Genomic DNA, 27,780 nt, shown 5'->3' with positions numbered 1-27,780 from the left:
TTTACGCGGCGCGCGACGGGCCGAAACACCGAGAATGAATATCCCGGTCTCAACCGGTTTCAACCGGTCCGTGGTTGGAAGCATGAGCTTAGAGGAAGAGCACACTTGCACGCATTAAAACATCTCTGCTCTCCAACAGTGTGTGCGAATAGAGTCGGAAATAAAAACTATTTTTACTTCGTGATTATGACCCGGAATACCGCTCAAAGTGTGACTCCGTGAATCTGTGTTGTTAGCTTAGCTAGCTTACTATTAGCCAGCAGACTTGAATCATCACTGACTTTTCCATTAGCACGCTAAGTTGCTATTAGCCTGCCTTGGGAGTCGGCTGTAATCACTGCTAGCCAAAGAAAGATATGTTTCAGACTGGCTGAAGACAAGAAAGAAATAAGCTGCGGAAAGCGTTTAATACATCGCCAAGAATCGATAAGTATCCAACGTAACGGCATTTTTAAATCAGCGCAGTTGGTTTCATCCAGGAAAGCTAGCTAGCGTTAGCTTGTTGCTATCGAAGGTTAGCTAGGCGCAGGCTAGCTAAACGTGTGCCATGAGATAACGTTACACAGTGTTTCTTTGCTTTAAGAGGATTAATATTCCAGTCTTAAACCACAAGTCGCATTGGTTAACCAAAACTTGTTTTCGACGGGCGGACAAGACACCACCAGGTAAGTTGAGCCCGATCAACGTGAAGCTAACTTACCCAGCGTGTGCTAACGTTAGCATCCGTCAGTTTCAAACGTGATGGGGGGTGTTTTGCACTACATTGCCAATGGTAGCACATGGTGTTCAATATCGCATTGTAGCCGAGGGGCTGGCATGATATCCACGATCAGTTTCCTAACGCATTTTAATTCAACAGTCGTTAAACCAGTCTATCAGTCGGGTTGTGGCGAATGCGGCTCTAAAAGCGCCAAGTTAGCCAGGTGGGGGCGTTGTTCCATATTTTTAATGTTTTTATTAATTTTTATCACTTTTTTTTATTGTAACGTTACACTTTTATCACTCTTAATTGTACACTTTTTTTTTTTTAACTCTTGTACACATTTTTTATTTGTTTTCTTCGTATTTTATTTTTTAATTATTCACTCTATTGAAATTTTATTTTATTTTCTACTTTTTTTTTATTAGTTTTCACTATTGTACACATTTTTCTTAGTTTTCACTCTTTATTGTACACAAGTGCATATGCAGATGTACAAAACGATACATAGACAGAAGACAAGACCATAAAACATCAACAAAAAAATCTTTGTTTTTAACATTAGATAAGAAAGTGTGATATTGCTAAACATTCATTTAAAAACTGCAGGAAGTTGGCTTTTTGACCTTTTTTGTTTTCTTATGAATATAGAATTTTCCATAAAATAATAGTTATATACATGATATACAGCATGTTATTTTCAATCTAGTCTTGAATGAAATATAGTATTACATCAAACATGTTTAGTTAAACAATTATGTTGGGTTTCTTTTGTTCCATCCAGAATATTCTTGTGTGTATATACACAATGAACAAATGGATGGAAATACTTTCTTCTTCCAGTACACAGGAGTAACCCATAAAATCAATATCCAGTTTGAATCTTTGTGGCACAGGTTTATTGTTTTGTCTTTTACACATTTATGATTCTGATTATATGGGTTTCATAATCTGACAGAGTGCTTACTGAATCTTTTCTCTGAACAAGAATAACTTGTTTCTGACTAACTGCTTATAGAGCATAAAAGGAAAGCTAACCTGGATTGCAATACCTAAGTTAATTGTATCAACTTACACTATTGCTTTTGGCACACCTTTCCAAATAATGCACCCAAACGCATTGGTGGAAGATATTTTAATCAAGTAAAGGAAGTAATACAGTAGAAAAATGAATTCAAAATTGTATTCAAGTAAAAGTTTAGATGTATAAGTTTAACATAATATAATAAAATTATCAAAATTTTAAGTACTTTCTGTGCAAAATGACCCCACTAAGAATATTTTTATTGATTCATTTAAGTAAGCAACAATTTCATGTTGTCTAGTAGGACTAATTGTAACAATTTAATATACTTTTATGTATTTTAATTTGATAAGAATCCCTCTTTGTTTTTAAATTTTTCAGTCTTGCCCTGAAAAGTAACTACAGCTGTCAAATAAAATGTGCAGTTAAAAGTACAATATCTTCCTACTGAAATTTAACATTTCCCCCTGAAAAACAGTCCTTGAGTAAATGTACTTAGTTACTTTCCACCACTGATTACATGTCATGTTTGAGTTCCCTGGTTCGTAATGCAGTGCTAAAATGTTAATGAAATATGTAGTTTTAAGTGATTTGTTGTCATATGCAGAACAATTACAGGAAGCAGTCGTTGGCAGTGAAAATCTTAGCTCGCAGGTCCCCCTTTAAAAATTCTTATTAAATATGTGTAAAAAGACAAAAGGTGCAAGTAAAAAAAATGACAATCCAAGACGCATAATGGTGTAGTGTTAATATATAGGGATAAAATATCTGTCTGTGTAAATAATACTTAAAGCTTTAGTTCTCAACGTTGTTCTATAATGTGTGTGTGTGTGTGTCATTACCCATAGATATAAAACAGAAGTTGTTTTCATATCTATGTCATACCTTTTGTTACTATTCCCAGATTCTGCTGGGATTGAAGTTTAAATCATTTCTCCTCCCCTCAGAAGCTCTATGCCAGCAGAAATGACGATGTTGGCCGATCACCCAGCCAGACAGCTGCTTGACTTCAGTCAGAAACTGGACATCAACCTGCTGGACAATGTTGTTAACTCCATGTACCACGACATTGGATCCCAGGTGAGGAGCAGCTCCACTGTGGGCCCCCACGTAGGGCTGGTGATATGGAGACAATCTAATATCACGATATTTTTGACCAAATACATTGATATTGATACCGCAATGATATTGTAGTGTTGACTATTGGTGCTTTCACAAAATATTTACACAATTAAATTTTTGATAAATAATCATCAGTAATGTGGACATAATGACTAAGTGGGTAAAGGCAAATAATAGAACAGTTCTAAAATCTAAGACGATATCTACTCTCATATCATGATATCGATATATTGCCCAGCTCTACTCCCACGTCTAGTGTCTGGACGGGAGTAGAGCTGCAAAGATGAATCAATTAGTTAAAGATTTCTCTGATGTCCACATGTTAAATGTGACTATTGTTCTTAGTTTCTTCTCTCCTCTGTGACTGTAAACTCAATATATTTGAGTTGTGGACAAAACAAGACATTTGAGGACGTCATTTTGGGCTTTGGGGAAACACTGATCCACATTTTTCACCATTTTCTGACATCTTAGAGACCAAACATCTAATCCATTCATCCAGAAACTAATAGTTAGTTTCAGCCTTAGGTGGGATTCTCTCTATTCTAAGCGAGGGCGGCTTGATTATGTAAAGAATCATAATCACGATTATTTTGGTAACTGTTGAAATCACGGTTATTAAACATGATTACTCATTGACTTCTGGAAAGATGTTGTGAAAATGTGTTAAATAAACGGTAGAAAACACCTAGAACTGTGAAAATTTCCCTAAATACTTTTCCTGTTTTGAAGTTTGTTTTCTCATTCAGAATACAAGACAAAATGAGAATTTACTTGCAAAACGTAATGTGCAAAATAATCGTTTTTCTCAATTGCTGTTTTTGTGACACAATTAAAAGATTGTATTAATTGCACAGCCCTATTCTGAGCTTAAACCACGCAGCTATTAGGGGAGGTCAGGTCAAATATGTGTAAACGTAGGGAAATATTCCTGAAGTTGATCTTTTAAAACCTGGACTCTCTTGCAGCAACGAGTGGCGCAGGAAGTTCTCACCAACCTGAAGGACCATCCAGACGCCTGGACGAGGGTCGACACCATCCTGGAGTTCTCTCAGAACATGAAAACTAAAGTACGTATAGCTGACGCAGCTATAGCTGATGTTGTAGCAGAGAAAAGCTTTGAGCTCATATCCGCTGCTCGTCTCTCGGGGCAAATGTAATAATGTGAGCTGATGTTTATCAGTGAATCCACATCAGGCCGAGGCTTTCAGGGCCAGTGAGGTTGGAGCTTTAACTCTGCTGTAGCGCCACTGTACTTATTGGATTTTCTCCAGCTAACGGAAGCTTACAGTGTTGAAATCTGTGGTTATCTGGGAAATTATTTCCATCCCCCCCCAGATCTCTTTATTGTTTTTTTTCCAAGTTAGGGACATTTGCATAAACAAGGTGTTGTACAGGTAAGTGATAACAAAAGGAGCTTCAAACCCATATACTGGACCTTCCACACAACTGTCTTCAGGTCCCTATAGCCCACCCACAAAAAAGAAAACAAAAACCCAGCACACACACACACACACACCAGGACTGAATAGACAAATCCCAAAAAACATAAAAGAAGGGAGGGAGGGAGGGGATTAGCTCAGGGCTCAGTTAAGACTGGTCAGTTTCTTCATGGATATCTAATGTGTTGACGTGGGCTAAAAAGGGATGCCAGATTTTGCGGCAAGTCTTAAGGGAGCCTCTTAAAGGTGCTCTGAGATGTTGGGTGACGTTACTTCTTGTTGACGTTCAAAGTATTTTCAAACAAAACGGAGACTAACTCGCTCCTTCCTCATCCCGTCCCCTCCCTTCTGTGCTAAAGCGCACTAACCCCCTACCCTCCCCTCCCAAAATCCTTCTTGTCCGTTATTGGCTGAACACTGGAACACGGTTTGTGTATGTGTGCGTGGTCCAGGTCGGACCACTTTGTTTTTGTTGCCGTGTGTGGACCCTAGGCTGTCTACAGAGACCGCGTTTTTTTTTTTACAGTGTGTTCAGGGGACCAGCAGCTAGCAGATAGTGAGGAGATGTTTGCTGTATGTGACAAAAAAATGTTGTAGCCTAAAAAGCCTTTTAATATAAAGAATACCTGATCTTTTCAAGTCTTACACATTGCACAACCTCAACAATCCCTATTTCCATATTTGATGCATCTTTTGCGTGAGGTATTTGTTATTGTGAGGATATGGTCATCAGTGGCCAGTGCTGTCAAAATGTTGATTTTTCCATTGAAAGTTTTAGAATTTTTCTTGGCATCACTGTTTGTTTTATTTCTTCTGTTCGGATGGCTTTCAATGCTAATGCTGACTATCCACAGTTCTTCCCTGATAGATTTTTTTTTTTACATTTATTTTTAAGATGTTTTTTGGGCATTTTCAGCCTTAATTTGAATAGGACAGCAGAAGACAAGAAAGGGGGAATGACATGCAGCAAAGGGCCGCAGGTCTGAGTCAAACCCAAGGCCCGCTGCGTTGAGTATATCTATCTATCTATCTATTATCATTTAGCTGACGCTTTTATACAAAGCAACTTATTAATACATATGTCAAAGGCCACACGCCTCTGGAGCAAATATGGTTGAGTGCCTTGCTCAGGGACACATTGATTGATGTATCGCAGTGGGAATCAAACCCAGATCTCCCACACCAAAGTCATGTGTCATATCCACTGCTCCATCACCACCACGGGCGTCCGCTTTACCAACTGAGCTATCCGGGCGCCCGTGAATCGTTTTTTTTTTTTTTTTTTTTTTTAAATTGAGAATTATTTTTTAGTCAAATCTATTTTAAATCAAATCTTGAACCTAAAAATCTGTATCGAATCGTGACATTTTCTGAATCGTGCACCCCTAGTTCATACTATATTTAGGATATGCATGCACGAACATGCTTGCCCATGTTTTTCAGTGTGTATGGTCTATGCCTACAGTCCGTGGGACATAATTCATGTTGATGTATAACATCACCAGGTGGAAATCGGGGCTCCGGACTAACTTTTTTCACTAGGAGCACAGTGTCCCCCTACTGAAAATTTTAGGGGCACAACCAGAAAATTCAGGGGCACACACTGTAAATCAACATGCAAACCAAATATTTCTAATAATTTCCACTATATTACTAATAAATACTTTGATAATAGATGCAGAAATTACAATTTGCTGTTTCAAATTCAGTGTCACTTTTGAAGATGCAACATAGAAGGTACCATTGCTGTCATGACAGTAAACACAATATTTAAAAAAATATACCAAATCTGGTCTGCAACTACAATAAATTCAACTTAAAATTAAACATGTAGCCTGTTGTTTAGGCTACTACCCTTAGGGTTGGGTACCTTTCGCATCTGAACCAATATTGGTACCTACCTACATTTCGACATTTAACGTGTATAAAACGGGGGCATGTGTGACTGGATGTAAAATTCAGTCGCACTCTCTCAAATTTTGGTCGCAGTCTGGAGCCCTGCAAATACTGTATTGTGGTTAGCGCTTGTTTGTTGGTAATTAGCTCTTTATGTAAAGAATATGTCTCTAAAATAAGTCATGTTTTCTCTCAGTATTATGCGCTGCAGATTCTGGAGACGGTCATCAAAACACGCTGGAAGATTCTCCCCAGAAATCAGTGTGAAGGTAAGTTTAATGACAATAAACAAACACATTATGAAGATGTTTTGGTCTCTGTGCTGCTTGTCAGGGAAATAAAGTTTTTGCGTTTCATCATTATGCAAAATCTTGGATGTATTTTCAGGCATCAAGAAGTATGTTGTTGGGTTGATCATCAAGACTTCTTCTGATCCCACAAACATGGAGGTGAAGTTACACTAATGTAAGATACGGCACTTTGTAATTGAACCGTCCTGCTCGATACTGATGTCACGGTTTTGATCTTCATTCGCAGAAAGAGGGAGTCTACATATCAAAACTCAACATGATCCTCGTACAGGTAAACACACACAGGATTGTTTGACACGCTGTAGTAGAACCATGACTGACATGCATTAACTTTTTGACTCACCGGCCATGTTGACAGGTAGATGAGTAAATCCACAGTCTCTCTTTACTGGCCAGAATATTAACTTATTAATTACTTATTAAAAACTTACTAATATTAAGCGTTTTCTTTGCAACATCACAAAACATTCTGGTTGAGGTTTCTGCTGGTTTACACTGTTTTCATCGACTGGAAACTGACTGAAAACAATGATTTGGCTTCACCAAAATGAAGACTGAAAAACATTAACTATTTTGGTAAGAACGTTTACCTGCCACGTGGCTCATAGCTCTCTTAGGCCACCTCCACACGTACCAAAACGATCTTTTTCTTCTCCGTCTTCCCCTGGCATCGTTCCAAGAAAATTAGCGTCCAAACGGATCCATTTGTAAATGACTCAACACGCTACTTCATATGCCAGGCCTATAGGTGGCGCTGTTTCTGCTACAGAAATTCACCACACAAAAAAACTGAGAAGAAGAAGCCATACCATACAAACCACCCGCGGCGCTACCATTGGGCCCACCCATTTTAGGACCGGGCTCACCCATTTTGAACAGGCCTATAGTGAGTAGTGAGTGATTTTCATTCTAGCAGTTCATCCAATAAGCAGCCCGAGGGAAGCTTCCAGTGAAAGCTTCTCAGCCAATCAGCAGCTTCTACCCCACGTGTGGCCTCTTAAGCCCCGCCCACAGGCTGCATCATCACCAGCAAGTGATCCAATGAGATGACTGACGTTGCGCGCAAGCTTTTCAAGTAAGCTCAAAAAAAACCCAAAAACAGACGGTAGCTATTAGCTAACATGAAACGCAAAGCAGCTCGTTTTCATTTAAATTCAGCAAGAAACGCTCCGAGGAGCAGGAGGAGGACATTTTAAGTAACGCGGTTACAAGTGACGAGTTACCATCCTGCTCGGCCGCCCTCTCCCCATCAAGTCCTCCCCTTGCCACCCCCCCTCACACCAGCAAGGCAAGTAGGGTAACCGTTAGGCTAACGTTAACGTTAGTGTCTGGCTGTCTGTATGCAGGGGGAACCTTTTTTTGGCTTATTTTAACTGGCCCATCCAGTTTTCTGGCGCCGCTAGTGATACAGACAGTAGAAGAAGAAACCAAACGCAAGCTAGCTAGCTATATGCTACCTTTGATGCTACAGTGCTGTGTGGTTGTGGGCATTAGGACCCGTTCTCTTAATACATCCATGATTAGGACGGATGCATGTTTATGTAGGTGTTATGTAGGTTTCAAAAAAAGTGCGTCTTCAGGCAGTGCGTTTACAGGATTAGTTTGGACGATCGGCCAAAACGTGCGTTTACACCAAAAAGTGTTTCCGTGTGGATGGCCCCTTGGATGTACTCGCTAAACGGAAAATGTACCCGCATTTGGCGCTTGGCGAGTGTTGATTTCGGACCCTGCGGACATGACGTGGTGACCTATATCGTCTTCTTTGGACTGGTTTAGATCCTGAAGCAGGAATGGCCCAAACACTGGCCCACCTTCATCAGTGATATCGTGGGCGCGAGTCGGACCAGCGAGAGCCTCTGTCAGAACAACATGATCATCCTCAAACTGCTCAGCGAGGAGGTTTTTGACTTCTCCAGTGGCCAGATGACCCAGGTGAAGGCCAAGCACCTCAAAGACAGGTAACCGATAAAAGTAATCTGATTTATGTGAAGTTAAGAGTTGTTGCTCCATTTAGGTCGTGGCTTATTTGTCTGTTCTGTCCTCTGCTTCTGCCGGGAAAAATGGATCAAAAGTGGTTAATTGTAGGGATTTCAGACCAGTCCTGATCCGATACTTGTTTTTGCCTAGCTCAGGGGGTCAACAGGAGGTCCGGGACCCCTAGGGGGTCCACAGAGTCAATGCAGGGGGGCCTCCAAATTATTAATTTTTGAAAGTTAAAAAAAAACAGTCTTAACATGAATCTAACACATTATTAGCAAATATAAATCCCCACTAATGAAAGGCTTACTGGCCTGTAGGTAAGGCAGCCATCCACAGATAGTTAATCATAAAGGTGAATTTATAAAATCATGCAATTAATTATTAGGCTATTTTAATAGCATAGTAGTAGTAACATTTTTCAGCCAGATCACGGAGATCATTTGAGCCGTTAATCAGGTGTCTCAACACCCTCAAACTGAGCGTCAAAAGAATGCTTGTTGGGAGGGAAACTTTAAGGTCAAATTCCTCCTTAAAAAATCTTTAGCAGGGAACCAATTTTAAGGTTTAAAATCAGTTTTAAGCACCACAGTGTCTGCCCAGTTTACGATTACTTACCTGCTACCATCACTGATGATTTCTACTCTTTGTCTTTCAGCATGTGCAACGAGTTCTCCCAAATATTCCAGCTGTGCCAGTTTGTGATGGTGAGACGAGGTTGACTCTCGACCAAAGCAATTCTCAGCATGGGGTGTTTTAATAAATATCACAATATGTTCTGATATCTACCTTCTTCCACTTCTTCTGTGTAGGAAAACTCCCAGAATGCCCCGCTGGTCCACGCCACGCTGGAGACTCTCCTCCGCTTCCTGAATTGGATTCCTTTAGGTTACATCTTCGAGACCAAGCTCATCAGCACTCTGGTCTACAAGGTAAAGCAGCCGATCTTCATCCAGTGAATCAAAGCATTAGGTGAAGCATTTGTATTATCGGTCCAATCCGAGAGAATTTCTTTGATGTCGCTCGCAAATAAGTAAAATCACACGGAACACAGAGTAAAAACTACATCTATGAACATTAGATAAATAGGCAAGAAGTAGCAAAGTGCAAATATGTGGAAGTTGTAGTGCGAACTTTACATACACTGATAGCTGCACATTTAGAGCTGCTCTGACAGAAGAGGGTGAGACCCTTTAAACATGAAATGAAAAAACTACTAAAATAAACCATTGACCTACCATATTTTGGTATGTTTCTCCTTAGAAATGCCCAGAATTTGTAAATAGAGTAGAGCTATTGAGGCTGATTGTTTACATGGATTAGATATTCCTATGAATTTCGTTTGTTCTTTTTTTTATTTATTTTTTTATTTTTATTTAAAGTGCTCATATTATGCTTTTTGGCTTTTTCCCTTTGTGTTATATATCTTTTTTTGTGCATGTTATGGGTTTACCAAGTGAAAAAGCCCAAAGTCCCCTCCAAAGGGACTTACCATCTCCAACAGAAAACTCTGTTCACCAACTGCTCCAAACAGCTCTATTGTAGTCCAGCCTTTACTTCAGAGACCAACGTGGTCACTTTGGAACACACGTTATAATGCTCACCTAGCTGCTAGCATGACACGCCCTCATACTCTGCTTCTGACTGGCTAGTAGTCCTTACCTAGGTACTGTCAGGGCACGCCCTCATGCTCTGCTTCTGACTGGCTAGTAGTCCTTACCTAGGTACTGTCAGGGTACGCCCTCATACTCTGCTTCTGACTGGCTAGTAGTCCTTACCTAGGTACTGTCAGGGCACGCCCTCATGCTCTGCTTCTGACTGGCTAGTAGTCCTTACCTAGGTACTGTCAGGGCACGCCCTCATACTCTGCTTCTGACTGGCTAGTAGTCCTTACCTAGGTACTGTCAGGGCACGCCTTCATACTCTGCTTCTGACTGGCTAGTAGTCCTTACCTAGGTACTGTCAGGGTACGCTCTCATACTCTGCTTCTGACTGGCTAGTAGTCCTTACCTAGGTACTGTCAGGGCCCTCATACTCTGCTTCTGACTGGCTAGTAGTCCTTACCTAGGTACTGTCAGGGCCCTCATACTCTGCTTCTGACTGGCTAGTAGTCCTTACCTAGCTACTGAGCATGTGACTCCCAACAAAAATGGGACAGAAGTGAGATGTCTCACTCTGTAGCTAAAACAGAGAGCTCATCACACAGGGTGAAAAGAGGAGCTGCAGCAACATGCAGTACAACAAAATATGGTGTTTTTTGAAAATTAAACCACTTAAACCTATTCTGCTACAACCTCTAAATACAATTAGGAACCTGAAAATGAGCATAATATGAGCACTGTAAATCAAGTTTAGGGCTAATAAGTTCTGAGTAGCATTATAAATACGTTCGTGCTCTCCTGTAGCACTGAACGGTCAACAGGAAGCTGAGATGAAAACTTTCACCGGCGGTCGCTGTTCAGTTTAACAATAACTGCTCCAGCAACATTAAGGGGAAGGACCTTTGGACTGAAAGAAACAAACCTAATAGGATTTGGTGCTTAATAAACCGTTGCTCTGTATCATCGTTGTTTAAGAATGAACATTTTCTATATTGAGTAGGTTTTGTTTGTGTGGTCACCTCCTATCGGTACGTCTTCTGATAAAAGTGCTCTTGAATTGCTTCATCCTGCAGGAGCGTGACAAAGAGGGGAACGCTCACTGTTTGACACCTTGTTGCCTCAGCAACTTGGCCGGGGAGCATTCACTGATTGCCAAAATGTTGATAATTGATTCAACGTATGTCGAGTGAAGAACATTCACTGGTTTCAGCCTCTGATATTTAAGGATTTTCTGTCTTTTCTCTGTTTGATATCCTCCTCAACTGAATGCTCTGGGAAATTGTGATGGACATTTTTGTTAGTTTCTAACAATTCATGGACCAGGCCATTGATTGATTTTGAGGGAAGAAAAAAAAACCAGATTAATTGATAATGAAAGTTATCTTTAGATGCAGTCCTAATTTAGTCAGCACTGACATGACCTGTTTTATTCCTGTGTTTCAGTTCTTGAACGTGCCCATGTTTCGCAACGTGACGCTAAAATGTTTGACGGAGATTGGCGGAGTGAGCGTCAACCAGTACGAGGAGCAGTTTGTCAACCTTTTTACCCTCACCATGTGCCAGCTCAAACAGGTACACACACACACACACACAAACTTTTTAAATGGTACTTAACTTAATTGCACTCAGAATAATCACACACAAGCACACATACATGTGCCCACTCTGTTATTAAACACACACTTTAGTTTCCTACCCCACACACACACACACACACACACACACACACACACACACACAAAAACTCTCAGACTTGCTGTCAGCCTTTTGTTGCACACGCACCCACACACAACGTTGTCAGGCAGTGTAAGCAGTTTTCTGTTTGTTCACTGTTATCACAAGTAGACACAAATAAGAGTGAGCGTGTGATGTCAACACTTCTGATGGGACAACACAGTCGAAAGCTGCAGGGCCGAATTCCAAAAACAACAAGCACGAGTGGAACTCTTTGTACGGTTAAATATGTTCCGTGTTTGTCTTTGTTCGCTCAGACAAACATACGTTCAAAGCAAGGGTTTGGGACCTTGCTCAGGCGGCACAGAGGGAATGTTTACTGTATGTACCCAAACAGTTGGCACCGGTGTGGTTGCTGACACACCTTTTAGAAAGTATGCTTTTACAGATCGCCTGTCATATTAACTAATGGGTTCCTGAATGAAGAATAGTTTTACCAAGTTGGACACACAGGCAGAAATTCTGCTGTAGAAAGCTAGTAAACTTGATGTATGTGGCACTTTTCAAAACATGAGTTCTTTACATGAAGTAAGGAAGAGGGAATAAAAGAGAAAATAAAGAGACAAAGTGCAAAAATGCTAGGGCTGCAACTGAGGATTATTTTCATTATTATTTTTTGGATGAATCGATTAGTTGTTTGTCAAATGGTGAAAATGTGGATCGGTGTTTCCCAAAAGTCCAAGACGACGTCCTCAAATGTCTTTTGTCCACAACTCATAGATATTCAGTTTACTGTCACAGAGGAGAGAAGACACCAGAACAATATTTACATTTAACAAGCTGGAATAAGAGAATGTTTTACTTTTTTTATAAAAAAAAAATGACTCAAACTGATTAATGGATTATTAAAATAGTTGCCAAATCATTAAATAGTTGACAACTAATAAATGAATCCTTGCAGCCCTAATAATAAATGCACAATATGAAGTGATAAAAATATGAAAAAACAGTGGCTAGGTTGGTTCAGTGGGTATAGCAGGCGCACATATATTGAGAGGTTTATGCCTCGACGCAGAGGTCCAGGGTTAGATTCCGACCTGTGACGATTTCCCGCATGTCTTCCCTCTCTCTCTCCCTTTTCTCACCTAGCTGTCCTATCAATTAAAGGCGGAAAAGCCCAAACAATAATCTTAAAACAAATATGAAAAAGCGAAAGGAAACAAGTTGCTTTTTAAAGATTTGAGCTGATTTGGCTCCTCTGAGACTCTGTTCAGGGTAATATTACAGATCAGGCATCAGTAGGCACCAATTATTTAAATTTCTCATCAAACATCTGACCTAAGCCTTGAATTTGATTACCCTGCTGACTTGTCTTTCTTTAAACGAATCCTAACCAAATCCTAACCGTATCCTAACCGTGTATTAACCATCAGCATGTAAACACCAGGTGGACGTCAACAGCTCCACCTGCCTGCAGCCGCTGGCATCGTGACAGGGGAAGAGGGAAATAATCATATAATAATCATAGAGGATGTTTTCTATGGAGGACTGAGTGTGACTGTCGGGTCTAAAAAGCTCCCCGATAACAGCTGTTACCAAAAGCTCCTGCTTTAGATATTAATAGGAGTTATCACGTTAACTCGTATTAATATCTAAAGCAGGAGCTTTTTGATTTGTAAGTAACTAAAGTTGATGAGCACATCTAAACGCAGGAAATCGTCACAGATTGGACTCAAACCCTGGACCTTCTGCATCAAGGCATACACCTCCATACATGTGCGCCTGCTCGACCCACTGATCCAACCCGGCCACTGCAAACTGTATTTTGACTAAAATGAATCTTAACTCATGTTTTACTTACCAGCTTTTCCAAAGCCTTTAACCCCACCTCAGTGTTTTCCTCATGTGATGGTGTGTTTTGCGTGGTTGCTTTGTTAGTTTTTAGATCTAGTTTGACATTAAATGGTTTTCTTGGGTGGTCTCATGGCTCCGTGGTTTAAAACTAAGCCTATTTACAGTAAATGCAATGCAATTATGTCAAATCAAATGAGAAGATATATAGTGTAAATAAATAAAGGTGAGTATTTTTTAATTTCATGTTTTTGTCGTCTGGTCAGATGCTTCCTTTGAACACTAACATCCGAGTGGCCTACGCCAACGGGAAGGACGACGAGCAGAACTTCATCCAGAACCTCAGCCTGTTCCTCTGCACCTTCCTCAAAGAACACGGCCAGCTCGTCGAGAAGAGATCCAACCTGCGAGAGACCCTCATGGAGGTAGGGCGGACTCTTCCAATTGAGTTTGGTTTATCATGTGGACACAGGTGAACTTAAATGATTGTTGGTGTCTGGTTGAGTAAACAAACTGGAGGCTTTTAGGCATTTCTGCCACTACTTTGGAGTTGTTGAAAAGAAGCCTCCCCCTGACTGCTTTTCCTGCCCCTCTCGCTCCTGTCTTTCCTTGCCTGTGTTGTCCTGATTACATGTTTGTAATGACATACATTTGGGACCGATTACGGTGGGAAGGGCCCCCTTTCCTGTGGCTGTTTGTCCACTTGTAGAAGTACTTACTGACATAATTGTTTCAGGAGGAGGCTGAGATGTTGAGAGCAGAAAACGAGCGTATAGAAAGACACTGTATAGCAGTTTATTCAAGCAGTCATCAGTCGGATTGCTTATGTTCCCAGATGTAGCAAAGAAGCAAAAATATTAACGTAAACAAACGGATGTGCATGGAGACTGTTCAATGTTAAGTAAGTTGTTCTCAGAATCAGCTTTATGTGCCAACTGTGTGTGTGCACATACAAGGAATTTGACTGTTTATTTTGCATGGCTTTCAATGTACTTACACAGACAACAAAGCTGGGCAAATATTTTCTATTGAGTACAAGTATGTGACAAAACAGTTGAGTCTTTCTGTAAGTCGTAAGCTATATAAATACTGGAGTGTTATGTTTAGATACAGTGATGGTGCAAAACTGGGTGTATTTTAACTGTAAACATATCATCTATACTAGAAATTAATGTTGAAATAATTACTAACGTGAATAAGATAAATGATAATATTTAAAGACAGCACTTTTAATCAGTTTGTCAGTGAAGACAAACGGGGCAGAGCTTAAAAATTAATCACAATTGTGAAGTCTGCTCATTCAGCGACCTTCTGGAAAACACGCTTGTGTAAGAAACTGAACCAAAACAACTTTCTAAATGTATACTGTGCCATGACATAGCAGTTATTTTTTTTTGTCATTTGTGTTTAACCCAGATATTTAGCACTGGTGTTATAAAGTTCTTCTGTCGCATTAAGTCTGGTGTCAATGCTACAGCGGGAGACCCCGACAAACATCAGGCATTTTAGCTGAATATTCCTCTTTGAAACAGAAGAAGTAAATAGTTTTTTCTCTTAGCGTTTAGCAAGACTGACTAATGTGACGTGACCACACTCTGCCCCCAGGCCCTGCACTACATGCTGCTGGTGTCGGAGGTGGAGGAGACGGAGATATTTAAGATCTGTCTGGAGTACTGGAACCACCTTGCAGCGGAGCTCTACAGGGAGAGTCCTTTCTCCACCTCCAGCACCCCGCTGCTTTCTGACGTCCCGCCACGCAGACACCTGTACCTGCCTGTACTCTCCCAGGTATGGCCCGTCAGCCAACACACAATCAGATATTCACACATGATGACCTAACAGACAGCTTTTACCCCTATAGACTGGTAGGCCTGTCAGCCAAAGTGCAATAACACTTGTGTACTTAAACTAGAGCTGGCCCAATACCATTTTTTTGCTTCCCGATACCGATTTTAATGCCTGAACTTGCGTATTGGCCCATACCAAGTACCGATCCGATACCAGTGTGTCTTATATTTTATTATGTTTTAACTGTATACTACTGTCCCTGTATGGATGTGATATTATTTCTGTCTTTGTTGTTGAATGCCACAGAACTTTCTTTTATTATCCAGTCTGACAGTCAGTTATAACGGAAAAATAACATAAACTACTTTAACATATATTTTCTTTAGGGCTTTATTACGTGGTATCGGATCGGACGGTGCATAAACTCCAGTACTTACCGATACCAGCGTTTTAGGCAGTATCGGAGCCGGTACTGGTATCGGTATCGGAACCTCTCTAACTTAAACATGCTTCGCATGAGGAAGATCGGTCCGCTGACTCAGACGCTCACATCCAACTTATTCCTCGTCCTTGTCTTGCAGGTGCGTTTGCTGATGGTGAGCCGCATGGCCAAACCAGAGGAGGTGCTGGTGGTGGAGAACGACCAGGGCGAGGTGGTCAGGGAGTTCATGAAGGACACAGACGCCATTAACCTTTACAAGAACATGAGGGAGACTCTCGGTAAGTTAGTACACGTTTGTGGTAATAAATACGTAGTTCGGTTTTTAGACATACCAGTTCTTTCTATGAATGTAAATTTTTAGGTGTGCTTAGTTTTATTTAAACTCATACAGTGATGTTGCTGGGTATGCGTCCTGCGTCTCTGGACACATTCAAATCCGAAAGGACGCAGTAAACTCACTATCAATGCGTCCAGGGGACACACCCTATCCTTTTCCTGATCATGCTTTATTGTGAACAACAAATCTTTGTTGAAATGAACGAAAAGAAACCTCAAAACCACAGAAGAACGTACATACCGTTCTTATTCTATAATTCTATATATCTAAAACGTTTGTTTTTTTATATGTAACAAACTTGTTCTGCTATCTTGGCCAGGTCTTTCTTGAAAAAGCAATTTTATATCTCAATGAGACTAACCTGGTTAAATAAAGGTTAAATAAAAATATATTGCACATGCGTCGAACACTAAGCTGCCATGTTTTGACTATAAAGCTAGCGCTAATGTGTGTTTCAGTTGTTTCTTTGTTTTTTTGGGTTTGTTTTCCCCCCAGAGTCAGGTTGTACCAGGTTCTCCTGTGTCCGTGCTTCCTCAGGGACCGTCTGCATTTTCTTTGACACAGTTTTTTAATGGCAGCCAAGACAGTTAGAATCATGTTAACATAGAACAGAGTTGTTGCATGGAAACGTACGCACCCTGACTTCTCCGTGTCTCTCTGTGTGTGTGTCTACAGTGTATCTGACCCATCTGGACTACGCCGACACTGAACGCATCATGACGGAGAAGCTCCACAGCCAGGTGAACGGCACCGAGTGGTCGTGGAGGAACTTGAACATGCTCTGCTGGGCCATCGGCTCCATCAGCGGGGCGATGCACGAAGAGGACGAGAAGAGGTTCCTGGTCACCGTCATCAAGGTGGGACACACAGACGATATTATATTATATCGGCATTAAGCAGCATCCCTCTACAGGCAGAAATTAGTTAGCCATGTTGCATTGACACTGGTGAGTGAGACTTGCAGCTGGACTGTGTGACAGAATTATTTATTTCAATCAATTCTAATTGTTTTCTTTGTAATATACATTTCTCCCAACCAGTTATAGACGCGGCAGTTAGGGTGTGTGTTGAACGTTTGCGGATTGTGTGCGTTATGTACTCAGGACCTGCTTGGCCTGTGTGAGCAGAAGAGAGGGAAGGACAACAAGGCCATCATAGCGTCTAACATCATGTACATCGTGGGCCAGTATCCCCGCTTCCTCCGAGCCCACTGGAAGTTCCTCAAGACTGTTGTCAACAAGCTGTTTGAGTTCATGCACGGTAAGAAAAGACCAAATCCTCTGCACACAACAGTCCCAATCTTTTTTGCTTCAATCTTTGAATTAAAAATCCACTGCTTTTTGAAGCATTAAATGCATCTTTTCTTGAAACTTATTACTTCTCAAATTTGAATCTGGTTACACCACTGTGATGTTTGATTATGATGTTTAGACACAGAATTTGTATTTCCTTAATACCCGGTTCAAACTTAATATTTGCAACGAGACAAACACGCTTTTGAATGTTGCAGGGAAAAGCAAATCATTTTTGGTAGAAAAATGTCAACGATAGATTTACTAAACAGCCTTGGACCTGGAAAACATTTAGATGCTGATGGAAAAAGGTAACAAAAACGTCAAACTAAATGACAAACCTTGTAAAAAGACGGTAGAAGGAAGTAAGGCAAGAATAGGTCGAAAATAGTAATACAAACTTTGAACAAAACACAGAAAGAAGGAAGGCAACACTAGGGCGAAAAAAGTGACAACAAATTCAAATAAGCGACAAACTTTGAAAAAAGTGACAAACTTCGTAGAAAAAAAAGTAAGGAACAGAGGCAAGAATAGGTCAAAACCAAGGGGGGAAGCTTCGCTTCAGAACTCAAACCTCCCATGGCGCCATTTTGATGCTACAAAAGTATCACCTCCCGTTAGCATTCCACTGACTAGCATTCATTTTGACGTCACTTGACAGCGAATAACTTTACATCTGAAGCGTTTAAAGACTCTATTTGTCGGTTTATTTCTAAAGAAACACGACAATGTATAAAAGGCTCCATTACCTTTTTAGCTCACGTTATGGCTCCGTAGCAGACGCTTTTATAAAAATAGGCTAACGATTGGGTCATAACCACGAGACTTACTGTCACACAGTAGAGGAATTACCGTATAGTACAGGAGAAGCTCACGACTTACATTAGCTGTTTAGGTTTAATTATTAATGTTAACTAGCATGTTATTGATCAATAACTAGCCTGTGTCTATGTTATCTCCTTACATATACCTACGCTCTACGTCTCTGCAAGATTTGGAATACCAGAAGACTTACAACTTTCAGACAGGTTGCTCACGTCACATCTACGTTGTCTCTGTCAGTTGGAGGCTGCGCAGTAAAGCAAGAGATCACCGGAAAAGTGCTTCTAATATCCTTCACTGGTCCAGAGCAACGGGGTCTATTGGTCCATTATATACTGTCTATGGTCAAAAAAAGGTGACACACTTGGAGAAAAAAAAGACAGAAGTAACTACAGCCTTGTAAAAATGTCACGTACCCCCTGCAGTCCTCCAAAGTACCCCTAGGGGGACACGTACCCCCATTTGAGAAACACTGGTCTAGCAATGTAGAGAGGGAGCAGCGTTAGAACAAAGCCATGAACCAGAGAAATAAAAACGTTTTTGCCAATTCATCGCTATTAGAAATGCAACTGTAGCAAGTATCTCACTCTCTATCCTCGTGTTAAATCTTTGGTCTGAGCTGGACTTAAGGTGCCATTGTTACTTGAATGTGATGTTCCGGTGTTTAATCTTCCTCTTCTTCATACAGAAACCCACGACGGTGTGCAGGACATGGCGTGCGACACCTTCATCAAGATCGCCCAGAAGTGCAGGCGTCATTTTGTCCAGGTCCAGGTGGGCGAGGTGATGCCCTTCATCGACGAGATCCTCAACAATATCAACACCATCATCTGTGACCTGCAGCCACAGCAGGTCAGTCCTTTCTCTGGCCATTCTGTCTGCAATGGCACCGTTTTAGTTGTCATTAGTCTTTCATTTTTTTTAAACATCATTGTGAGACTTTTTCGGATGACATGGGTTACATTTGGCATTCATGTGTTTCTTTGAAAGAGTTGTATAAACTCTGCCGCTCGTAAATAGACATCTCAGTAGAGGACTGGGAGGAGGCGTGTCTCCTAGCCCAAACGATAAACACCAGGTTCAGGTTTTTTTACAGTCAAACTGGTAATCAAAGGTCCACTGTGTAGTGTTTTAAGTATGTTATTAGCTCAAATCAATGTCTTCATTCATAAATATGTCCTCATTGGTGTAAAATGACCTCTGCCAATTATCTGACTTATCCTCGTAAGTGAAGAATTTCTTATCTGTATTTAGGAAGGAATCCTCGTCGCCAAAAAAGCGAAGATTGGAAGACATGTTGTCATAGCTTCTTGGTACATGATGGCTAACCGTAGTTGCAACACGCATTTGAAAAAGCGAGGCGCTAGAGAGCACTATTCGTTTGAATGCAAAATACAATTTCACCGCTAGATGGGAGAAATTCCTACACAGTGTACCTTTTTAAGAACATACATAACCCCTGTAAAGTTACATCACTTTAACCCCCAACATACCTGAAATCTGTATTAAATGTAATATAGAAATAATTGTGATGGTAAAAAGGAAAACCTAAAACTCTGCTCCTCGTCTCTGCAGGTCCATACGTTTTACGAGGCTGTTGGCTACATGATTGGAGCTCAGACGGACCAGGCGGTTCAGGAGCTTCTCATAGAGAAGTACATGCTGCTGCCTAACCAGGTGTGGGACAGCATCATCCAGCAGGCCACCAAGGTGAGGACAGCAGGAGGACGGCTCGATTAGAAATCCATTGATGTGTCTTTTAGTCCTTCAAGCGTTGTCATTTGATGCCCCCTGTAGCCAACTATTGTTAGAAATTACGTATTGTGCTAAATTGTGTGCTCTCCGCTGCAGAACGTGGACATCCTGAAGGACGCGGAGACGGTGCGTCAGCTGGGTAGCATCCTAAAGACAAACGTCAGAGCCTGTAAAGCTGTTGGTCATCCCTTTGTTGTTCAGCTGGGACGAATCTATCTGGACATGCTCAACGTCTACAAGTGTCTGAGTGAAAACATCTCCTCGGCTGTCCAGACCAATGGTTAGTTAGTTTGTGCGTGTTACAGTATGTCATTTTCTGCCGCTAGGGGTCTCTCAATCAAAACAAAAGACAGTTTTGTGATGCCAAAAAGAGTTTGTTGAGACAAAAAAGAGCGAACAAGTTCACTAAATCAACCTAAGGGATGAATATACGTCGATGTTGTGTTCACAACTTGTTTTCACTGTCTCTGATTGGCCAAAAAAAAATCAGTTATTGCAGGTTGATATAACCTTTTCCTTCATACAGGTGAGATGGTGACCAAACAGCCTCTTATCAGGAGTATGAGGACAGTAAAGAGAGAGACATTGAAGCTGATCTCTGGCTGGGTCAGCCGCTCCAACGACCCTCAGATGGTGAGCCAGACGGTTTTTATTCTTCCTATTTGATTCTGTAATGGAAGAGTGTTTTTAAAATGTATTTTATACTTAAATCTGTGTTGTAATGACTTTCATTTTCAATTTATTCGCACACAAAGCATCCTCTGTATTCATGCAGCGTTGCTGCTCCGGTAAATGGAAAACTACTAACAATTCTGGAATCGTGCCCAGTTTCTTCTTAAAAGCAATGGCCATAATGTTTATAATTAAAAGCTTAAATTAAACATATGTTTTCAGTTCTATGACCTGCACTGTAACCCTAACTGGGACCAGCTTGTAAACATAGGTTTTATTTAGACTAAATCATGTTCAAGTCAAAGTTAGTATATCATAGTGCAGTTTACTGTGGCGCTGTCTGACGCAGACCACTCTCTTTCTCTGTTAAAATGAGTCGGGAAGCGTACAAAAAACTAATTTTACTCTCAATGATGATAATAAACAAGGAGAAATGTTCTCCGTTCGTCCTATAATGCTCATACATTGATACTAGAGTGGCCTACTTCCTTGTTTACTGCTGCAATTCATACGATGCAGAGGAGGACAAAAGAGCATCGGTCTTCAGAAATGTTATCTGTTGACTGATGGTAATTTATTTGTGCTTTAGAACGTAATCAATGTGAAACAATCGTAAAATAAGCTTAATTTCTCTGTCTAGTGTAGGCTACATTAACAAATTCAAGTACAAAACATTTGGTGTCAACGTCTCAACTACTGCCGGGAAACGCTTGGTTATTTTGTAACCTTGGTTCTCTGAGTGAAGAGACTCCCCACCGTACATATAGAATAACTGTTAGTTATACAGGAGAGAAGCCAGTCAGGACTATTTTTTCCAGTCTTATTTCTTCATTCAAGTTTTTTTTGTAAAATAGTCTTGATCTCATGAACCCAATCTCGTGTCTCGTCTTGTCTTGTGAGCTGGGTGTCTCGTTCGTACCTCTAATGTCTACTCTTTCTGACCAAAAAATAGTTAATGGTACGGTCTTGGAAATTAGGCTGGTGCTGTTCCAAAGTCCATTTGAAAGTCTGAAGCTCACAGTCAGTCTGTCAACATTTTCATGTTTTGCTCTCCAGGTGGCAGAGAACTTTGTGCCCCCCCTGCTGGAGGCGGTGCTCATCGACTATCAGAGGAACGTCCCGGCCGCCCGGGAGCCCGAGGTCCTCAGCACCATGGCAACCATCGTCAACAAGCTGGGAGTCCACATCACGGGAGAAATCCCCAAGATCTTTGATGCTGTCTTCGAGTGCACTTTGAACATGATCAACAAGGTCGGTTTGTGTCATTTAGTCTCACACCTGATACTCTCAGAAAACTATACACATTTTATATAATATTAGAGTTTCAACGTTTTACGGACTTTAAACTCGTTGTTGTTTTCCTCCTGTGCTTTCAGGACTTTGAGGAATTCCCCGAACACAGAACACATTTCTTCTACCTCCTTCAAGCCGCCACGTCCCAGTGCTTTCCAGCCTTCCTGTCCATCGCCCCGGCACAGTTCAAACTCATCCTGGACTCCATCATCTGGGCCTTCAAGCACACGATGAGGAATGTCGCTGACACAGGTCTGAACTGGCATCAACTCAAACGCATATACAGAAAAGTTATTTAATTCAGAATGGTCTTGGAAAGGCTTGAAAAATATTATTTGTTTATCTGTTTTTTTTCCACAGCCAGCCAAATTATTTAACTATTAGGAGATATTGCAAGTTGGAACCTGTAATAGGTCAAAAGAAAACGGACTGAAAACATTGAACACTGAAACATTTTTAACTTAAAACAAAGCTTAATTTTGATGTAGATGTGTAAATGTAAATTGTGCCTTTTTTTCTGGTTGAGGTTACTTTATTTGGACCCGTAGGTAGATTTGGTTTGCAGTAGACAACACAGACCATTAACAGACATGATAAAAGTTATCAAGGCTCCAACAATCACTAAACCACTAAAAAAAAAAAAAAGTTTTATAGCATCTTGACAAGGAAGAGGCTGAAACTCACTCCTTAAGGGGAGGGAGCCGTCATTTAAAATGGAGCCGGTTATCCGCTGTAACTGTCTGGTGTGCAGGTTCACTGGGTCAAGCTGTGACTCACCAATCAGCCTACGAGACTTATTATAAAGGCAAAAAGTACAAACTCAAGTTGCAGCTGGAACATCTCATCTTCAGACAATGTTTGAGTTTGGCAAACAACATCTTGCGGTCTACAAACAAAATACTAACTCCTTAAGATTGGAGAAGTCACTGTCTAATGACACAAGACAAGATTATTAGTAATTACATCGTAACACAGCAGCAAGTTGTTAAAATCCTTTTTTGAGCTTGTGTTGTCACTGGACTGCAGGCAATAAATCTTTCAAAAGGTGCCAATACTCGCACTCTTATCACTCACACATTTTTAATTCTGAAATCTTAGTTGAGACAGAATTGAGTCGACTACAAAATACAAGTTGGGCTAATGTGTCCGAGCAGCGTGGACGTTTGGAAGCAGTGGCTGTTCCCACGTCTCTGCTGGTCTCATGAGCGTCTCGGTGTCCCTCCTGCAGGTCTCCAGATCCTGTACACTCTCCTGCAGAACGTATCCGGAGAGGAGGCAGCAGCGCAGAGCTTCTACCAGACGTACTTCTGTGACATCCTACAGCACATCTTCTCCGTGGTCACGGATACCTCGCACACTGCAGGTACAGTAAAGACACTGATGTGATGGCAGCTGGGGCCTTGTTTACAGTTCCAAAACTCAAACTATTCAATGGTCTGTTTTGTTTTCATAGAACGTTTGCACGTATTTCCCGATTATAATTTAAGACTAAAAATGGGGCGACTAAGGGCGTTTTCACACCTATAGTTGGTTTGCTTTGGTCCAAATTAGTTGGTCAGTTGGTAAACTTTTTCCCCTTTGGTTCAGTTTCGTTTGTGTTCTGGACTTGTGCATATTTCCGGCACTACCGTGGTCAAACCAGCTCGTTTCATTTAAATAATCAGACACTCGCACCGAGGCGTCGCTCTGCTGTGCCGGTGTCTGTCTCGAGCTGTAGCGGCGGCTGGTTTGACCGCGGAAACGCGAGTGACGGCGAGCATGACCGCAGTCTGCTTCTGTGAGAGAAACCTGCCAGCTGCAGTCAGCTGCTCTGCCGCGTCGCAGATCGCAAAGCACGCCTGACCTTAGCTCAGACTTGTGGAGTACAAGTACAGTAGTTGGTGCCGGTCGAGGTCAGCTCACGTTCTTACTAAAAACAAAATGCTCCAGAGTTCGTTTTGAAAGCGAGGTAGTAGTTCATGAATTACTTTATCAATATGTAAAGTCAAATGTAATGTTAGAAAGTACTCTGTGGGGCTTTAACAGCTCTTTTAGTAACCTACTCGACACATGAATAATGACGTAAACGGCTTGCTTCCTGTCCACAGGGCTGACCATGCACGCCACCATCTTGGCCTACATGTTTAACCTGGTGGAAGAAGGGAAGGTCAGCGTTGCTCTTAGCGCCGCCAATCCGGCCAACAACCAGGCGCACGTCCAGGAGTACATCGCCAACCTGCTGAAGACGGCCTTCCCCCATCTGCAAGAGTAAGTAGGCCGGCTCAAAATCAGTCGGAGCGCGGAGGACTGAGAAGGTTGAGCAGCTTGCGCTGTGCTGCTATAACTGGTTATAACCTCCAAGAGTAACACACAAACCACTCAATTGAGCATCTTTGTCATGAGCTGATTTGTAGTGTTTTTGTGAACAAAACAAATGTGTGGGAAGACTTTAGGAGGGAACTTTAGCCACTTTTAAATGCTAACCAAAAGCCAGTTTTTATGAATTTATGGATGGTACTTTTACTAATTTGACTTTTCTGGTTTTGTCTTCAAAAAAAACAACCTGTCGGAGCAAATGAAACATGAGCTCACAGATTGGTCTGGTTCCCAGGCTAGCAAGTCATCGCTCCTCCTTTGGGAGTTTCCGAAGGAGAAATGCCTACATGAAGCATCCGTATATCCGATACGAGGGAAGAATGTAATGACATTGGCTGATTTGAGTTTCCATTATCTTCAGTGCCCAGGTGAAGGTGTTTGTAACGGGTCTGTTCAGTCTGAACCAGGACATCCCGGCCTTCAAGGAGCACCTGAGGGACTTCCTCGTGCAGATCAAGGTGAGTGTCCGGAGGAAAAACGCCTGCATCTGAAAAAACAGACCAGGGGGAGGATGTGGTGGTGACTCTAAAGGTTTTAAAAAAAAAAAAAAAAAAAAAAACGACTGATCACAGAAGAGCCCGTAAAGTTTTAGGATGAGTTGTAGCTCACCCACACGCTGTCCAGAAACGAGAGTCCGCTGCCTCTCATTCACCGTAAAGTCCAGCGTGATCAGTCACATTTCTACTTTTACAATTGGTGGTTAGTTAAAACAGGCAGTTGAACCTGATTCAATGTGAAACTTGTGCTTTAATTTTGAAAAGTTGGTCTAATTTGACCCATATTCAAAATGTTTCTGTATCAGAAATTTGGGTTTCTTTTCAACCAAATTGTCAAAAAATAATGGTTGGTTCCATACAACCATTACTCGTCACAAGTCAAATAAAAGATCAGCTCGGTACTTTCATTGAATTTGGGTGTTTTTATTCAATTTTATAGCATTTGGATGAAAACAAAGTGATAAAAGAACGTTAAAGAGTGACAAAAATGTCAGAAATAACTTCAAAAACGTGGGGGAACAACAGAAAAACGTCAAGTGTGACAAAAACATCGGTAAGAAGTGACAAAAAAACTTTGGGGAAAAGCGACAGAAGTGTCGAAAAAGACAACCACAACGTTGAAGGAAAAAAATAAAGTAAATTTTGACCCAGGAAAAATAAAAAGTAGCACAGTTGACTGGAAGACAACGAAGTGTTTTTTGGTCGTCCCAGTAGAGCTTTAGACCATTTCTGATTTCCCATCGCTGATGGAGTCCCTTTTACTTGGACCCACACAGTTTAGATAATATGTAAAAGAAGGCATAACTTAGTATCTGTGGTACGTAACGTTTTTCTTGCACTGTTTGAATATTGTGTGAGAGAATTGTAAGTAATTGTCTCACCCGGAGCTCCTGTGAAAATGTGAACCATGTTTCTGGGCTTAGATCAAAATAAAGACAGCTAGTATAAGGCTTTCTTTAAACAAGCGCAAACTCTTCGGGGATATTACACACTTTTATAAGCTCAGGGACATCACTAGTCAAGTTTTATTGTCATTTCAACCATATCGTATATAGTGAGCCGAAACCTTTCACCATGGATCAAGTGTTATCACGCATTTAAAATGTATATAAATGACATTTTTGATACTACTTAATGTTTGTAACATAATATATTCTAATCTGATTGGAAGGAAGCTTTGCACGCCACAAACTACGTCAGAACTCAGATTATTTGAACTTCTGACGGGAGAGAGACTTTGCTGGAAAGTCTGAGCAGCGCAGGTCTTCTTCCGTAGGGGAAGTTTTCAGTCGGTTTGTTAGAATCTTTGCGCCTTAAAGCCTGCCGTTGAGCGCAGCTGAGCCTCTGCTTGTGTGGGTCCTGCAGGAGTTTGCCGGCGAGGACACGACTGACTTGTTCCTCGAGGAGAGGGAGACGTCTCTGCGCCAAGCCCAGGAGGAGAAACACAAGCTCCAGATGTCGGTGCCGGGCATCCTCAACCCGCACGAGCTGCCGGAGGAGATGTGTGACTGAAGGCGAAGGCGAACAGCGGTGTACAAAACAGCTCTGAAGGAGGGAAAGGGTCAAGAGAGAGAGCAAGGACGCTTCCTGTTGATAAATTGTTTTTCTTTTCAAGTGTGTTTGTGTGCAAGTGTGAGTGTGTGTGTGTGTGTGTTTGGAAAGAGAATGAGGGGCCAGAGGAAAGACCCCAGCACTAGGTTGTAAGTCGACCAAAATCAATGTCAATATGTAAATGAGAATCGCCCACCCTGACCTCCCTCAACCCTGGCACAGATTCTTCTTCTTTTTCCCCCCTTATGAACTTATTTTATACGATTATTATTTTTGTGTGTGTAACATGCCATCTTTTGTTAATTCTTTTGCTAATTAAAAGCTTTATGTCTGGCCATACGGTTCTTATACACATGCATGAAGTTGAAAGAATTCTTTTTAATCCCTCTGCACTCCCCTCAATTCACCTCTCCTCTCCTATTTGTTAATATGTAATATATACGATGTTGAAAACACTTGCGATAGCTAGTTGACAGACTGCTCTGGTTTCTGAAGTGCCATGTGCATGGTGCCGGACGAATGTGATGCTCAAGGGGGGTCGACATGTACTTCCTTTTGTCTTGTTTTGGTTTGTCAGTGTGTTTTATCGTTTGCTTTTTTTTTTTTTTTTTTTTTTTTACTCTGGTTCTGTGATGGAGCCGGACCTTCAGTTGGACGGCTCTGCGTTTGGATGAGAAGGAAGGCTGTGTGCATATCATCCTGTTTGTAAAGCTGTCTTAGTACTCTGAGAATATAAAGTTGGCTATTTTTACAAAAAAAAAGAAAAATACAAGTCTCTTGACTCGGCTTCTTCCCCAACTGCCCCGAAGGTTATGGAACGCCTGGAAAAGACGATGTAAGCAATGTCACAGCTCACCGTCCCGGACCTGAAGGTTCATGCAAATAACGTTTATTCTACGAGGTTTTGGAAGATGTCACATTAAGCTTTGGCTGTTGATAGATCTAATTATCTATTGAGGAAATGGGGAAAATCTGCAAGGCAAGGCAGCTTTACTTGTATAGCACATTTCAGCAACAAGACAATTCAGAGTGCTTTACATAAAAAGGATGAACCAAAATAAAATACGAGAATAAAAGTTACAGTGCAGTATAAGAAATTAAACATTAAAGAGCATTTAAAAACAGTTTAAACAATTATTTAAAGAAAGGCAACATCAAAAAGAAAGGTCTTCATTGAAACGAGTTGAACGGACCATTTTCACAGCAGACCTTTTAGTTCCACCTTGCATTACAATAATTCCTTAATTGTATTAATTACACCTGGGCTTTACCTTCTATACCAGGACAACGTGTCTACTGTAAAGTCAACTTTACTCATAGCACCTGACATACTAAAACGCAGCCAACAGTGCTTCACATAGCGAAATTGAAATGACAG

The 27,780-nt window shown here is 41.2% G+C and overlaps 1 protein-coding gene and 2 non-coding genes across 3 annotated transcripts; all 3 read left to right on the top strand.

Moving 5' to 3' along the window:
* Nucleotides 1–26,752, top strand: xpo1a (exportin 1 (CRM1 homolog, yeast) a). The gene is made up of 25 exons (XM_028568200.1): nt 1–665; nt 2,672–2,804; nt 3,815–3,916; nt 6,381–6,453; nt 6,572–6,633; nt 6,722–6,766; nt 8,272–8,453; nt 9,131–9,179; nt 9,285–9,404; nt 11,517–11,645; nt 13,865–14,023; nt 15,204–15,386; nt 15,968–16,106; nt 16,841–17,022; nt 17,269–17,425; nt 18,968–19,131; nt 19,855–19,989; nt 20,131–20,314; nt 20,561–20,667; nt 21,763–21,957; nt 22,083–22,251; nt 23,228–23,362; nt 24,087–24,246; nt 24,716–24,812; nt 26,217–26,752. The coding sequence occupies exons 2-25, from the start codon at nt 2,679–2,681 to the stop codon at nt 26,361–26,363; spliced, it is 3,201 nt and encodes a 1,066-aa protein (XP_028424001.1). The 5' UTR covers nt 1–665; nt 2,672–2,678; the 3' UTR covers nt 26,364–26,752.
* Nucleotides 10,861–10,977, top strand: LOC114549062 (small nucleolar RNA SNORA16B/SNORA16A family). Its single transcript, XR_003691503.1, has one exon. It is a non-coding gene; the product is annotated as a small nucleolar RNA SNORA16B/SNORA16A family (small nucleolar RNA).
* LOC114549107 (small nucleolar RNA SNORA47) lies at nt 24,279–24,410 on the top strand. The gene has a single exon (XR_003691513.1). It is a non-coding gene; the product is annotated as a small nucleolar RNA SNORA47 (small nucleolar RNA).
* Nucleotides 26,753–27,780: the final 1,028 nt, after the last annotated feature.

This window comes from Perca flavescens, chromosome 2 (assembly GCF_004354835.1).
Source record: "Perca flavescens isolate YP-PL-M2 chromosome 2, PFLA_1.0, whole genome shotgun sequence".
In the NCBI taxonomy this organism is placed as follows: domain Eukaryota; kingdom Metazoa; phylum Chordata; class Actinopteri; order Perciformes; family Percidae; genus Perca; species Perca flavescens.
The sequence above is the reverse complement of the archived record's forward strand: the minus strand, read 5'-3'. Positions and strand labels throughout refer to the sequence as shown.

Excerpts from the sequence above, each read along its gene's own strand:
- xpo1a (XM_028568200.1), top strand. The coding sequence starts at position 2,679 with ATGCCAGCAGAAATGACGATGTTGGCCGATCACCCAGCCAGACAGCTG. Across the intron at positions 2,805-3,814 it reads ACCACGACATTGGATCCCAG|CAACGAGTGGCGCAGGAAGT; the intron begins GTGAGGAGCAGC and ends ACTCTCTTGCAG. Across the intron at positions 19,990-20,130 it reads TCATCCAGCAGGCCACCAAG|AACGTGGACATCCTGAAGGA; the intron begins GTGAGGACAGCA and ends TCTCCGCTGCAG.